The 13,782-nt window shown below is 35.6% G+C and overlaps 2 protein-coding genes and 1 pseudogene across 2 annotated transcripts; 2 read left to right on the forward strand and 1 right to left on the reverse strand.

Annotated features, from left to right (window-relative positions):
- Positions 1-7,572: 7,572 nt before the first annotated feature.
- Positions 7,573-7,874, forward strand: LOC113779186. The gene has a single exon (XM_027324682.1). It carries the CDS (start codon positions 7,638-7,640, stop codon positions 7,872-7,874), a length of 237 nt encoding a protein of 78 aa, XP_027180483.1. The 5' UTR covers positions 7,573-7,637.
- Positions 7,875-8,797: 923 nt separating this feature from the next.
- LOC113779966 (expansin-like B1) lies at positions 8,798-10,898 on the forward strand. The gene is made up of 5 exons (XM_027325771.1): positions 8,798-9,244; positions 9,366-9,472; positions 9,561-9,742; positions 10,042-10,174; positions 10,405-10,898. Exons 1-5 carry the CDS (start codon positions 9,103-9,105, stop codon positions 10,606-10,608), a joined length of 768 nt encoding a protein of 255 aa, XP_027181572.1. The 5' UTR covers positions 8,798-9,102; the 3' UTR covers positions 10,609-10,898.
- Positions 10,899-11,070: 172 nt separating this feature from the next.
- LOC113779964 lies at positions 11,071-13,457 on the reverse strand (annotated as a pseudogene).
- Between the last annotated feature and the right edge of the window lie 325 nt (positions 13,458-13,782).

Genomic DNA, 13,782 nt, shown 5'->3' on the forward strand with positions numbered 1-13,782 from the left:
TTTACCACCCCCCCCCCCAAAAAAAAAAAAAAAAAACACCCACCTTGGTAAATTGAAGGAGATCAATAAATTAATGACAAGATGTTTTAAAGTTACAAAGAAATCAATTAGTGCACTAAGACACCATATTTTAAAGAAGGGAATCTGCAAGCGGTGGAGTTTGGTGGTGAGACTGCAAATGCAGTTGTCGGATGCAAAGATGGCTATGAGGTGGAGCTGGCCAGCTCAGTGCATGCAACAGCAACACTCTCTACCAGCCTCATTCAGTTATTAATTTGTATTATTAGTGTGAACACACATGATTAATTATACATGAAACGCAGAAAGCAGCCGAGAAATCCTTTAGTTATCTTCAAATCCTTTAATTTCCACCTACTAACACCGAAAGTAGACTTTATCCCCCCCCCCCCCCCCAAAACCCTTTTTTTAATTGATAGTATTCAATGCTTTTCGACCAAATGATGTTGTACTTTATATGGTGACCAAATAGTTGCGCATAATATAGAAAATAAACCAGTAAAATCACAAAATTCGTTGAGAAACTATTCAGAATAAAAAAAGGGTACATGGACAAATAAAATTAATTTTGTAAAAATAATTTTCTATCAGACATTTTTCATATTTTGGAAAAAGGGAGCATGCATTTCAGGACTTCAACCTGAACTGAAAAACTACCATAACAATTGAAATAATTAGCTTTTCAGTTTGTATTAGGAAACAAATATTTATCTTTCGTTAATTTAGGAAGTATTTCTTTCGTGGGAAGGTAGAAGTATTAGTAGTAGTAGTTTAGGAAAGAGACGTAAGGAGTTGGGATTCAAAACTACAACAAAAGTTTTATTGAGCTAGCCTGGACATAACAATTGAAGTTCCAATGAACTACTAATAACTTGATTAAGTTACAAATTACAAAACAGGGAGTTAAATAAAATTTATCAACAACCTCTTATAAGTAAGGCACACAACCTGTTATAAACATGATCACTTCTTTCTTTTGTTTTTTTGTTTTCCCTCTTTCTCCAGTTGTGGAATTCCAGCGACTAGGACTATTACTCTCGATCTTATATTTTCAATTTTATTGAAGATGAGACAAAATTCTTTTATTACTCTTGACCTTATAATTTCAACTTTACTAAAGATAGGATAAATTTAATTCTATATATATATATTGTAATAAGCAACTCAAGGAAAAATTTACTTGTGCTATTCTATTCTTCAATCCTTTCAAAATTATTACCTTGTGAAATAATGCAATTTTATTTTTGAAAGATAATTTGATGGATGGATAAATATTACTTTTGATTCTGTTAGTTATTCAAAAAGGAGAAAAGAAGTAAATAATAATAATGTTTGAACTCGGAGGAAACTGGAATGACCTCAGTTGTTTTCTTCGTTTGCTGTTCCTAGCTTTGAAGTGTACAGTTTTACTTTTAGGCCTCCTAGCTTTCATCCCGTTATATCTGAAGTCATAATCTCGTCATTTATTGAAATAAAAGAATTTCCACCGCAATTTCAATTGCTTTTTCGGATAGAGTCAATTTAATTTTTTTTAGACAAGGGAATTTTTTTAAAAAATTCTTTTCTTTTTTTCCAAGGATCAAAAAAAAAATTTTATAAGGGAATTTCATTTTTAGCAATTCTTTTTGTTTTTAAAGATTAAAAGTATAAATTATATTAGTGTTAAATTTTTTAGTTTGTACCGTACCATGGCAATGTTGTAATTTTATATTGGGCTCATCTCCCATTTTGTGCTCTCATGGTACATAACAGAAAAAGCCTTAATTTTATTAGTCTGAACGCTATTAGGTGGTATATCAATTTGATTAATTGAATTAGTGTTGCTGCCCTGTCCCTCCACTCTCAGATGTGCTGATAAAAAGTTGAATTTGTTGTGACTGATGATATTTGAACTATACCCTGTCAGCATGTGTTTTCTAGTTTTCAAACTTTTAATCGATATATCAAGGAAGGAAAGCTTTTCTTTTTTCCTTTTTTTTTTCCTGGTTTTGTAGACAAGGTTGGATGTGAAGAAAGAAGTGGGAATGAAAATATTGGAGATGGCTAAATTTTTTTTTCTAATGCTCAGCATAAGACAATTGAGGTAAACCCTTAACCACGTAGCCAAATCCGATCACCACCATCTTATCATGTCTAATTTTTCTGTTAGTTTGTTGTAATGTGTAAAAAAAAAAAAAAAATTAGATACGCTCGACAACGTCAAATCATAATTTTGTGTTTCTATTTTTCTTCTTTCTTCTGTGTGAAATGAATGATAGTAACACACCAACTTGGCACTTTGGATCACCAATGTAATCTTTCATCTCAGTTGTTTTTTTCCAGTTGTGAAATTATTACAACTAAGACTAGGTTAGGAATAAGGGACGAGAAGTGGCTCTTTTGACCAATTAGAATTAAATTATGGATTATACATGTCAAACAACATAAAGAAAATGTACATTTGCATTCACGGAATGTAGTCAGTCACCATTCTCCTACATCTTGCGGGAAATTATGTATGCTATATATTATACTCAGCCTTTAATTGCCAATAATATTGAAGCTTTTTTTTGGTCAAGGAAACCAGCTGCCGCTACCTGAGAGTAGGGGTGGCAATTTTCAACACGACCTGAAAACACGACACGAACCCTAACACGAAATTAATGGGTTTGAGTTGAGGTTTCGGGAATTCGGGTCAGAATCGGGTTGAACCCGATGAACGAAAAGACACAGGTCGATTTCAGGTCACCCGTGGTGACCTGATATGACCCGTTACGAATTAAAAATAATTTAATAAACATAAAAATAATTTTTATCTAACTAACTAATTATTCATTTTTTTCAAAGGGCATTAATTACTTAATCCTAAATGAATTTATTTATTTGTGTGAACTTGAAATTATTATATTTGGACAAATAATATATTATATTATTTTTACTTTTATACTATTTTAATTTATTTTTATTTTGTTTGAGATAAACACTTTTACGGTGTTTAATTTATTTTAGATTTGATTTGAAATTATTTATTTAAATTTTTATTACTTGATTATGTAATTAGTTTTGTGAGAAATTGATTTTATTAGAAATTACAGTGATAAATTAATAAATTAAAATTAAGTTTTGGGTCATTTCGGGTCGACCCGCTAACCCGTCGACCTGAAATTTTCGGGTTCGGGTCAGCAAACCTGACCCGGCACGGGTTGGCGGGTCGGGTTCAGGTCAACAGATTTTCTAACGGGTCGAGTCAGACCCGACCCGCCAACCTGATTTGAACCCGAATTGCCACCCTACCTGAGAGTGCGCATTGGATAAACCCCACCCCATGCAATGGTTCGCCAACCACACAGAGGGGTAAAACGTATTGGGTAAATCCCGCCTTGTACAATAACCCGCCAACCACATGGAGGAATAAGGCGCACTAGGCAAGCATTGTGCGACGGATGGATGTCCCAAGAGAGGTTCGAATTCGAGTTGGCAGGAAGGCATGACACCAATTCTACCATCGACCAACAATATTGAAGATGGCATATGTTTCATTCTATAATTATCTGTTCAATTTTTTCTTTTGAAGTTTGCCCTTTTTTCTAGATTATATTCACCTTTCATCATCGAATTGAATTTTCAACGTACCGAGGTTTTCTCAAATCGCTTCATACAAGATGCATGATATTTGTTCTCATTTACCATATCATCTTAGCATTTGGCATGGGATCTTACTGTTTACCTTATTGTAATGATAAATGGTTAAAATGGAACCAAATGGGAGCACAGTTAGCGGATGCGCGAGCTTGGAATCTGTCCTCTTGCAGTTTTACCTGTGCAAGAATAATTAATTTATGGGAAAATTTTGCTACATATCTGCAAGGACTAAATATTGACTATAGTTAGTGAGAATGTATCCTTGTAAGAGAGTTTTTATATAGGGGTATTGTTATGAAAAAGTGAAATTTTGAGACATATATATAGTTAGATTTGTTTTTCCTGAATTTAACGAGTCATAGGCTATAAAAGTTGTAGTAGTTCAATTCTTTTTTTTTTTTTTCCCAAATCCTAGCACGAAGCTGCTACTTGAGTTAATAAATTGAAATCACTATTAAATTAAATTTGCAGAGTCATAATTTGGACTCAATGTGATAAGGTGCATTACTTGAGCTACTTGAATACTGTATTCTGGAGAGCAATTTCGAAAGCAAAAGACGAAACAGAGGCACAAAATTTTCTTAGTGATCGTAACACTTACTATTTCCTAGAAACAGCATAAAAAAGGAGACAGAAAGCATTATCCACATTATAAAGTCCTATCAATGTTTGTCATTTTTATATAGTAACTTGCTATAGAAGAATTGTCAAAACCGTGTGAGAAAGTTAAGAACGAAATACGAAGAAAATTCTTACTCAACCAAGAAACTGCAGCCAAAAAAAAAGAAGAAAAAAAATGGAGTGGAGCCATTAAAGTCAGTCAAAAAGAAAAAGAAAGAAGTAGCTAATTACAAGAAACTAAAGCATGAGAAATGATGGAAATTCAATAGAAAGAAGAGAGACAGCAACCGGATCTTGAAAGGCGAAGCTGCCTTCTCCGCTACACTACAACATCATGGAAATTATTAAGGAGACTACGCGCAGTTGGTGGGGCGTATGCGTTAACTCTGCAGTCTTCAGGAGGCGAGTACCTTTCGACTGTGGTTCTTCCATCAAATAAAGTGGGTGGCTACCAGCGTACAACTGGGTTTGCGTTTTTCCTCAAAATGTCAATCCAGTCATGGTAGGTGGGGTGGGTTGGTTTGTGCAACGATCAATGTTGGTGGTTCTTAGGCCTTGCGGATGGTGGTGTGAGTGGGACCATGGTTCAAAGTCGTGGTGGCGGTTGCGGTTGCCACCCTGACTGTTTCACATCGGCCTGCATATCGGTCTCGATTTTGGCGAGATACAAAATTTTAAAATATTTAATATTTTAAAAATTGTAAAAAAATATGATAAAAAACTATCCGTTTCAAAGACGTGTCGGCCGAATTCTCGGCAATTCATTATCTTAGAGTCATCTTGTCTCAGTATCGAATCAGGAAGCCCCGTTCCAATGACGACTCGGCCGAATCGTCTCGGTCACGATTGAGTCTTTGAACCATGAGTGCAACACGAGCATTGCTACGAACTTTTGAGTGTTGTGGCAAAAGATTGACAAGGGCACTGTGGCCAGGTTTACAGTTTACAAATAGGTTGCCATTTGGGCTCTAATTAAGCATGTTGAGACGGAATCTTTAACCAAATTGGGTATTCACCTCGTCCTTCAGGAAGAATTTGGGGCAGGAATCGTTTCTGAACATTCTACGGCATTGATTGGTTAAGAAAATTTGGATAGTTCAGATTATAAGTTGTACATCGATTTTAACGACGCGTGCGCGAGACTCGCAAAAAAAAAAGAGATAAATTTACATTTTGTTCAAATTGATTTACATTCTGAACAAATGCATGCATATTTTGTTCAAATGCATAAAACCGTTCCGGATCCCCGATCCCTTAAAGGAGGACATTGATCGGTTCTGCTGCAATATATTTTAACTAGTATCGGCTTGGGGTGGAAAAAAATGAAATTATTATGAGACAAAGAGAGCAATTTTTCCACCTGGTAGTAATTAATCTAAGAAATAATCAATTAAACCACTTTTAAAAGAAGATATTTATTGTGAAAGAAAAACAAACGTTAAAAACTCACTATTCTTCAGATACGTAATAGTAAATGACTGCCAATCTCAGATACGTAATGGTAAATCTATATTTTCTACTTGTTTGAAAGTTTATTTGTTTGCCAACAAAAAAGCATATTTGGGCCTTCACAGAAATCTGAATCTCACTCTTTGCTGGTAATAATCTCTTTCAATTTTGCAACTCAATGTGCTGTATATATGCTCTATTCAACTTTTCATGGCTAAATTGCGTTATAGCATAATTATTGTACGAATCCCCAAAAGTTTCAATGGACAAGAAACTATTTTTTTTTGTGATATTAACAATCCCGCACTCTCAATTCAATAATGTTATGAGTAATTCAGCGAAATTTTGACTATCGGCTCATACTAATCAATTACATTATTGTTTAATCTGTGTGCCTCAAGCCTACAGATATAGGCAATTTTATTTCATTTTAGGGAAAATTGTTTAAAACGCTCTCCACATTTTGTTAAATGAAAATTTTCATCCTTCACTTTTAAAATATTAATTTTATGTTTTTTTTAGAAATTTAAATTAGTAAAATATTGTCCAATATAAATTTTTGACTTTTTTTAGTTTGAAATCACTACGTGAGCCATATGTAATCATTTTTTTAATATACAAAAAGATCAAATTCCATTTTTTTACAGGCAAAAATAAATATGAATTAGATCGAATCCCATTTTTTAGGAGAAAAATAAACATGATTCAGGTCAGATCCCACTTTTTTAGAGGCAAATATAATTATGAATTGGATCATTTGTTTAATTACACATGAGATTTAACTTTTTTACTCTGAAAAAAAAAAGAAGACCATGTATAGATTACATGAGGGACTTACGATAAAAAGTGATAAAAAAAACTAAATTCTATTGATTTGATTTTATAAGGAATATAAATTTACTTTTTCAAAAGTAAAGGACGAAAAAATTCATTTTGACAAAATATAAGCAACGTTTTCAACGGTTTTTCCTCATTTTATTGGACCCTGTTCCTACCTTCATATTAAACTAGTTTTGTACCCGTTCGTTGAACGGAATTTTCGAAAAATAATAAACTATTTAGTTAATTTTATAAAAATGTCGATATGAAATACAAACTTAATGTCTATTTTATGATAACCTTTCTTAAGTATATTACTATATGCGCATTGTAATATAAAGTATTTTTATAATATAAATTTGAACATCTAATAATTTACTTTGGTAATTAGTTACTTTTCTACTTCTTGTAGTGATAACAATTCTTATTTATTTCGGTTCCCTATGCCGTACACAAATTATTGGCATGAATTTGGAGATATATCTAATAGAGATATTTATATCGCATTACTTTCCAGTTCTTTTTTTGGGTAGGAAATAAGAATCATATAATATTAAGAATTCTTATAGGAAATAAGAATTGATATATATCTAAACAAAAAAAGAGCAAACCACGTAGGAAACTACTTGCCGTCTCGTTAAGCCACGTAGGAAAGAGAAAACATGAATAGATAAGAATGAGAATACGACTTTATTATATGTATATATGATGTGAAAATCGCCCTTGGACAACTTTGTATGATTCTGTGTAGAATTGTTGAGCACTTGCTAGTTTCATGTAGGCCGAAACCTTTGCAAAACAGTCTGCACGTAGCACGGATGAGCATGTAACACGTAAAATACAAAGGTTGTGGACGTGTAACACATCTAACATCGCTCCCTCATGCATGCACAACACAAACTAGCAACATGAAACGTGGCACAAAGGGATCAAAATCCGAAGCACATAAAAGTTGTTGTTCATCCTAGGATCTCCTAGATGGATTTTAAGGAAAAAAACAAGAAAAAAGGGAAACCCCATCAATTAGGTACCAGTGCCAAGGAATACAAAAAATTATTGAACATAGGTAGAGAGATTTAAGGTTGTTCTAAAATAAGGTGAAATTAAGGATGTCAGGGGCACAAGGAGCACAACCAAAGGAGTCCTTTACGGCTACAACGTATGAATCAAAAGATGGAGGAGAGAACAAGCCCAGAACCGACCTTTATTCCAAGGAGGATGAGGGCTATGTTGAGGTTGATAAAATTCAGGAGAAAGTAGAGGATCCTGTGGGCAAGGGAGGTCCTGTTTTTGGTGCTGGCAAGGATGATGGCAAGGAGGACTTGGGTGTTACTGGAACTGGTTAATTTATTAGTATGCATGGTCTTTTTTGTTCCATCTTTTTATGGGAGAGCTGGGGGTTTCTGTTAAGTTCTGATAGTTTCTATGGGTGTAAATCTTTAATCTAGACTCTTTCATTTTTTTTCATGGTTTTTGATCATCGTATTTGGTCTTAATTTTGTATAAAAAAGTTGATTCTCTGCACTCAGAAAAGTTTATTTTGGTAACAGAGAGTTCTGATGTAACTCGTGTATTGGAAGTTATCATCAGTTCCACTTCCTTCTAATGAAGTTTGCAATCACCTCTGCTTTATTTGTCTGCGAATTGAATTCTCTGTAAAGTTGGACATGATTTTTTTTTGTCTCTTTCTGATAGCTCCTGGGCTTGATTGTGTTGTCTCGGAAACAGCATTTAATTTCTTGGATGGTAAGTTCCTGGCAGCAACCCAAGTTTACAAAAACTAGGTAGGATCCTACCTGAATATGCTTTCCATGTCATGGATGATGTGTTGAGTGGATTATATATTTGTCTAATCTTGTGGATTAATTAGTCTTCTCTGATCTCATTAGCCTATACGGGCCTACATCATTGATACCAAATCAACATAATTAAGCACAAATTACAGTCACTAATTTGATGTTTTAGGAAGGAAAAGTATGTTGTTGCCTCTCCTGGCCATGTCCATTTCAGCTGAATAACAAGTTTCATTGGAATTCTTTTCTTCCCAAGCGTTAATTCTCTGAATCTGCTGCGTGCAAAAAGATACTCCACTATTGTGGTAGCTCACCAAACAGTAGAAAGAGACTGTTTTCTTCTCCAAATAGAACACTTTAGCTTCTTGCTGAATAGACAAAAGTGGTTGTCTAACTCTAACGTGATAGTACTTTCAAATGAAATCCAAATCTGTTGTTTTTTAGTGGTTTTGATTCTTCGAACATATGGAAAAATGAAGAATGACACCATGAGAAAGAAAGAAAAGTGAGTCTTTGCAGATTCCAGACTGCAGCCTTGAAAAATTATAAACTATGGAAGGTCAGAAAGTGGTCTAAGAAAGTTGCTGGGTACAAACTTGACAGAATTCATTAATTCAAATCGAACTAGAACAGAACGTCAAAGTCATAGATTTTACCGAACTGGAGGCAATTTGCTTGTTTAGCTCTATAAATACAGCAGAACTCATCACCCACTTCCTCTGCAACCAACTTCTTGTTTCATTTGCATCCCTCTACCCTGCATCTGCAACTTACTCCTATAATGGCACCCCTGAGATGGCTCTTGATCTTTGTTGCATGTTTCCTTTTCATGCAGAGTCTTGGAAAGTCTGAGACCTGTCCTGATTGTTTTATCCATTCTCGGGCAGGTTATTACCCAAATTCTGACCAAAAAGGAACAGAAGGTCAGGATCAAGCTACATATACAAATTTATAAACATGAGCATGAAAGCGTGTTGTCTTGCTTGCTTTGCAATTTTAGATGACATGAATTCATGCTTAATATCGTGCTTAACATGATTGCAGTTGGGGAATGTGGCTTTGGTAAGTTTGGAGCAACACTCAACGGCGGTGACGTTTCGGCTGCATCAGAACTATATCGAGGGGGTGTAGGATGTGGTGCTTGCTATCAGGTATTATACATGTCATTAGAATGTTAAACAATTTCATATGCTTGTATCTATATTTATGTCTCTAATGACTCTATCATGCTGCTAACAGGTAAGGTGCACTAACAGTTATTATTGCCTGGATAAAGGAGTAACTGTAGTCATAACTGACCATGGAATCAGTGATCGAACTGACTTCATTCTCAGCCAGCGAGCCTTTAGTCAGATGGCACAGAGCACAGATGCAGCAGCCTCTCTACTGGCACTTGGAATTGTTGACATTGAATATAGAAGGTTAGAGTTACATATGAACAAAAAAACTACAAGATATGCTTCATGGTCATCAAGAAAGCTTCTAGATTCAACTACTAACAGATGATTTAGAAGTTAGAAGCTCACAAACTGAACTTTCATATGACTGAGAGGAGAGCATCTGCAGGAACTATATGTTCGTTTCCTTGGGTTTATCATCGATTTATTCCATATAGTAATTAAGCAAGTCCATGAAAACACAAAACTTCATTATATCCTCCATAGAGAACAATGCAAAACCTCTGTGAACTAAATGAATCTCTCTGTCTCTCTTTGAACAGGGTCTCATGTAGCTATCCTAACAAAAATATTACATTCAAGATCGATGAGAGCAGCAATAACCCTTATTATCTAGCTTTTGAAATATTGTACCAGCAAGGAAAGATGGACATTACAGCTGTGCAGCTCTGTGAGGTACCATACAATGCTTTTTCCCCTTTGATACTGGAACCTACTCATTATCCATAGACCAAGTTTATGAAAGATATTGTCAAATTATCCGTAAAACAAGAATAGTTTTGTTTCACCGACTTTGAGTGTCACAAGATTAATTAATCAGTCTGGGTAAGAGCACACTACCTAGACTCCTTGACTATAGTTCAGAAGCGTGCTTAACTTATAAACGCACATTTTTCTTTGTGCAGACACAAAACTTTGTTTGTAAACTCTTGGATAGGACTCATGGAGCAGTATGGACGACCACCTCGCCGCCAAGTGGGCCTTTATCGATAAGGATGCTATTTAGTGCCAATGATGAAGATCAGACATGGGTAGTTCCAGTCAACAACATACCAGGAAATTGGAAACCTGGAGACACATATGACTCAGGAGTACAAGTAAATGCTTAGCCAAAGAAACTGAATGTTGTCATTCTACGGTCAATAAGTCCTCGGTGTTCTTGTGCTTTATTTTTTATTCGGTTCCTATCCAATTTTAGTCAGGAGATGGTGCAAGAAGTTGGAGTTCTACATGTAGTCATTCCATTACTGCTCACTAGTCAAAGTAACCATGAGAAGAATTATAGGTTTGTAGTAATTCTCTACCATAGACTATGGACTAATTGTATCCTCCTTCTATGTCAAAAGAATTGATTGCATATGAATAAATTGGATGCAAGACATAATTATTTTTCTTTCAACATTTACTCATAAAGCTTTCAAAGCTTCATATCTCTGATAGACAAGATGTTGATTGTATCTGTCAATATACAGCATTTCATGTTACTTCTGAACAAACTGAACAACTTTTGTGAATTTACAGAAGTGATGCATATTTATGAACTATATCTCACCTGGGCAGCAACGGCCTTGAATACTTGAATGCCAATGCTAATTCATAAACTGAGAGATCAAAAGTATTCCACGATGAAGTTGGGCAATCATAACTTAGGAAATCACCCTATTGTCTATGCAAGCGATGAACCACGAAAAGTCATACCATCACCTTCAATTCAGAAGCCGGGCTAGGATATCTGGTAGATAATTGGTATTCAGGTCAACTTTTTACCTCTTCAGTGTTGCCTAGCATGCTTACGTCTCAAATAATCGCAACTCAATATTAACACGAACACGTTCTGATTTTTTGCATATGCTGAGCGAAATCTTTGGTTTAAAAAAGAATCATCAAATGTTTTCCCTTTGCCTCAAATATGTAATTTCCTGAACTCAATCTTCTCTAGCAGGGAGTTTTGTATTGGTTTAATGCTTCTATTCATGAATTTGATCTCCGAATAACCAATTTTGATAATTTCTTCCACAAAGAATATATATTCCTCTTCCTGTTCTATTGTCTGCATGACAACTTCAATTGAGCACCCATTTCACTCAACATAGAGTAAACCATGCTTCTCTTGTGGGCTGATCTAGTTTTCTGAGACATATCTGATTGTAAATCCATCAAGTGCACAAGGCTAGACCCAGCTTCCTTTTCTGTGCCCTTTTCTTTCATCAACTTTCTTACATTCTCCACATCGTCCCATCTCCCTTCTGTGGCATATATGTTGGACAATAACACGTATGGCCCAATATCCCCTGGTTCCATATCAATTAATCGCTTTGCAACAATCTGTCCAAGTTCTAGTCTGGAGTAGGTCCTGCACGCTGAAAGTACAGACCCCCACAGAGCTGTTCCTGCTTGCACGGGAATTGTCTTGACAAGTTCTTCACAATCATGCACCAAGCCAGCCCGGCCAAAGAGATCAACCATGCAACCATAGTGCTCAATTTTGGGCTCTATATTGTAAACTCTATGCATTATATCGAAGTACCACCAGCCCTCTAACACCATCCCAGTATGATTACATGCACTTAGGATGCATGTAAAAGTGGCATCATTTGGCATCAGTCCACACTTTTCCATCTCCATGAACATTTCAAGAGCTTTTTCTCCATGCCCTTGCCTCCCATATCCCATAATCATAGAATTCCATGATACAACACTTCTCTCTGGCATCTCATCAAAGATCAACTTTGCCAAATCCATAGCCCCACATTTTGCAAACATTGTCAAGAGAGTTGTCATAAGCAACACATCTGGCTTGATTCGTTCACTACCTTTTATATAAGAATGAATCCATTGACCTCGATCAAGCCTTCCCAGATGTCCACAAGAGATCAGAACACTTACAAGTATAGCCTCATTCGGCTGAACATCTCCTTCCACCATCATCTCATCAAACAATCTCAAACACTCAGAATAGTCCTTCAACCTCACATAAAGAGCCAACATAGAAGTCCAAGAAACCATATTCCGGCAATCCATTTGATCAAACAACATCCTCGCTCCATCTTTATTTCCAGACCTGGCATAGCCATCAATCATACAATTCCAAGAAACACCATCACGAGAAGGCATCTCCTCAAACAACTCCTTTGCCGCCACCATATCCCCAACCCCTACATACCCTGTAATCATTGAATTCCAACTAAAAACATCCCTTTCGTGCATCCCATCGAAAATCTGCCTTGCAAAACCCAGTTCTCCATTCTTCACATACCCATCAATCATAGTGTTCCATGTTACCAAATCTGACTCAGAACATATATCAAATACCTTCCTTGCATCCCAAATTTTTAAACAAACAGAATACATATGAATCAGAGCATTCCTAACAAACAAATCCAACTCAAACCCACATTTCACGACACAACAATGAATCTTTATCCCTTCTTCTAACAAACCCATATCAGCACAAGCTTTAACTAATATAGGAAAAGTATAATTATTCTGAAAGACGCAATTTTTAACCATTCCATTATAGTAAAAAGCCAATGCCTTTTTTGGGTCATTGAATCTCACGTATCCTCTAATTATAGTATTAAATAGAAAAGCATCTGGGTATTCAAGATTATCAAATATTTTAATGGCACAAGGAAGTGTAGACTCAGAAGAACAGAGCTTTTTAATTGCTCTGCCGGAAGCAAGGGGATGTTGAATGAGGCCCGAGACAACGAGTTGGGTATATATTTGGTTGAAATGATAGAGATTAGGACTGATAGAGTCTAAAATGCAGGATGGGGTGGCTAAGATCTAAAATCTGCACCCCATCATGGTCTAGATGGCTGGGGCCTCGTTTATCGGTATCAGACCAGAGTTTTGGAGTTGGCCTGGCAAGATTTCTCTGGGTTTTGATGAACTTTTCAAGGGTTCTTGAGGAAAGGTCGATTGAATTTCTGGCGGCTCTGAGCCTAACGGTCATCTTTTTCTGTCCAAGATTTGGCGGCAAGATCAGATAGGGATTGTATAGTTTGGTGTTTTACAGTTAAATTTCGGTATAATGATGCTTACTTCATCAGTTTACACCCCGCACTCTTGTCAAAATAATTTTAAAAAAGTCGTTCCGAAAATGAAAAAAAAAAAAACTTTGGTTTGAACTCTTATAGATGCTTTTAGCTTGGCCAGATTATTATAGGTCATGAATTGAAATGATCTTTCATAAATTGAAACTTCTTTTTTGATTAATGTAGTACAGAAAATGTTGATTGGAGATTATATTTAAAGTTCTTTGGCAATACGTTTATAGT

The sequence above is a fragment of the Coffea eugenioides genome, chromosome 8 (assembly GCF_003713205.1).
Source record: "Coffea eugenioides isolate CCC68of chromosome 8, Ceug_1.0, whole genome shotgun sequence".
NCBI lineage: Eukaryota > Viridiplantae > Streptophyta > Magnoliopsida > Gentianales > Rubiaceae > Coffea > Coffea eugenioides.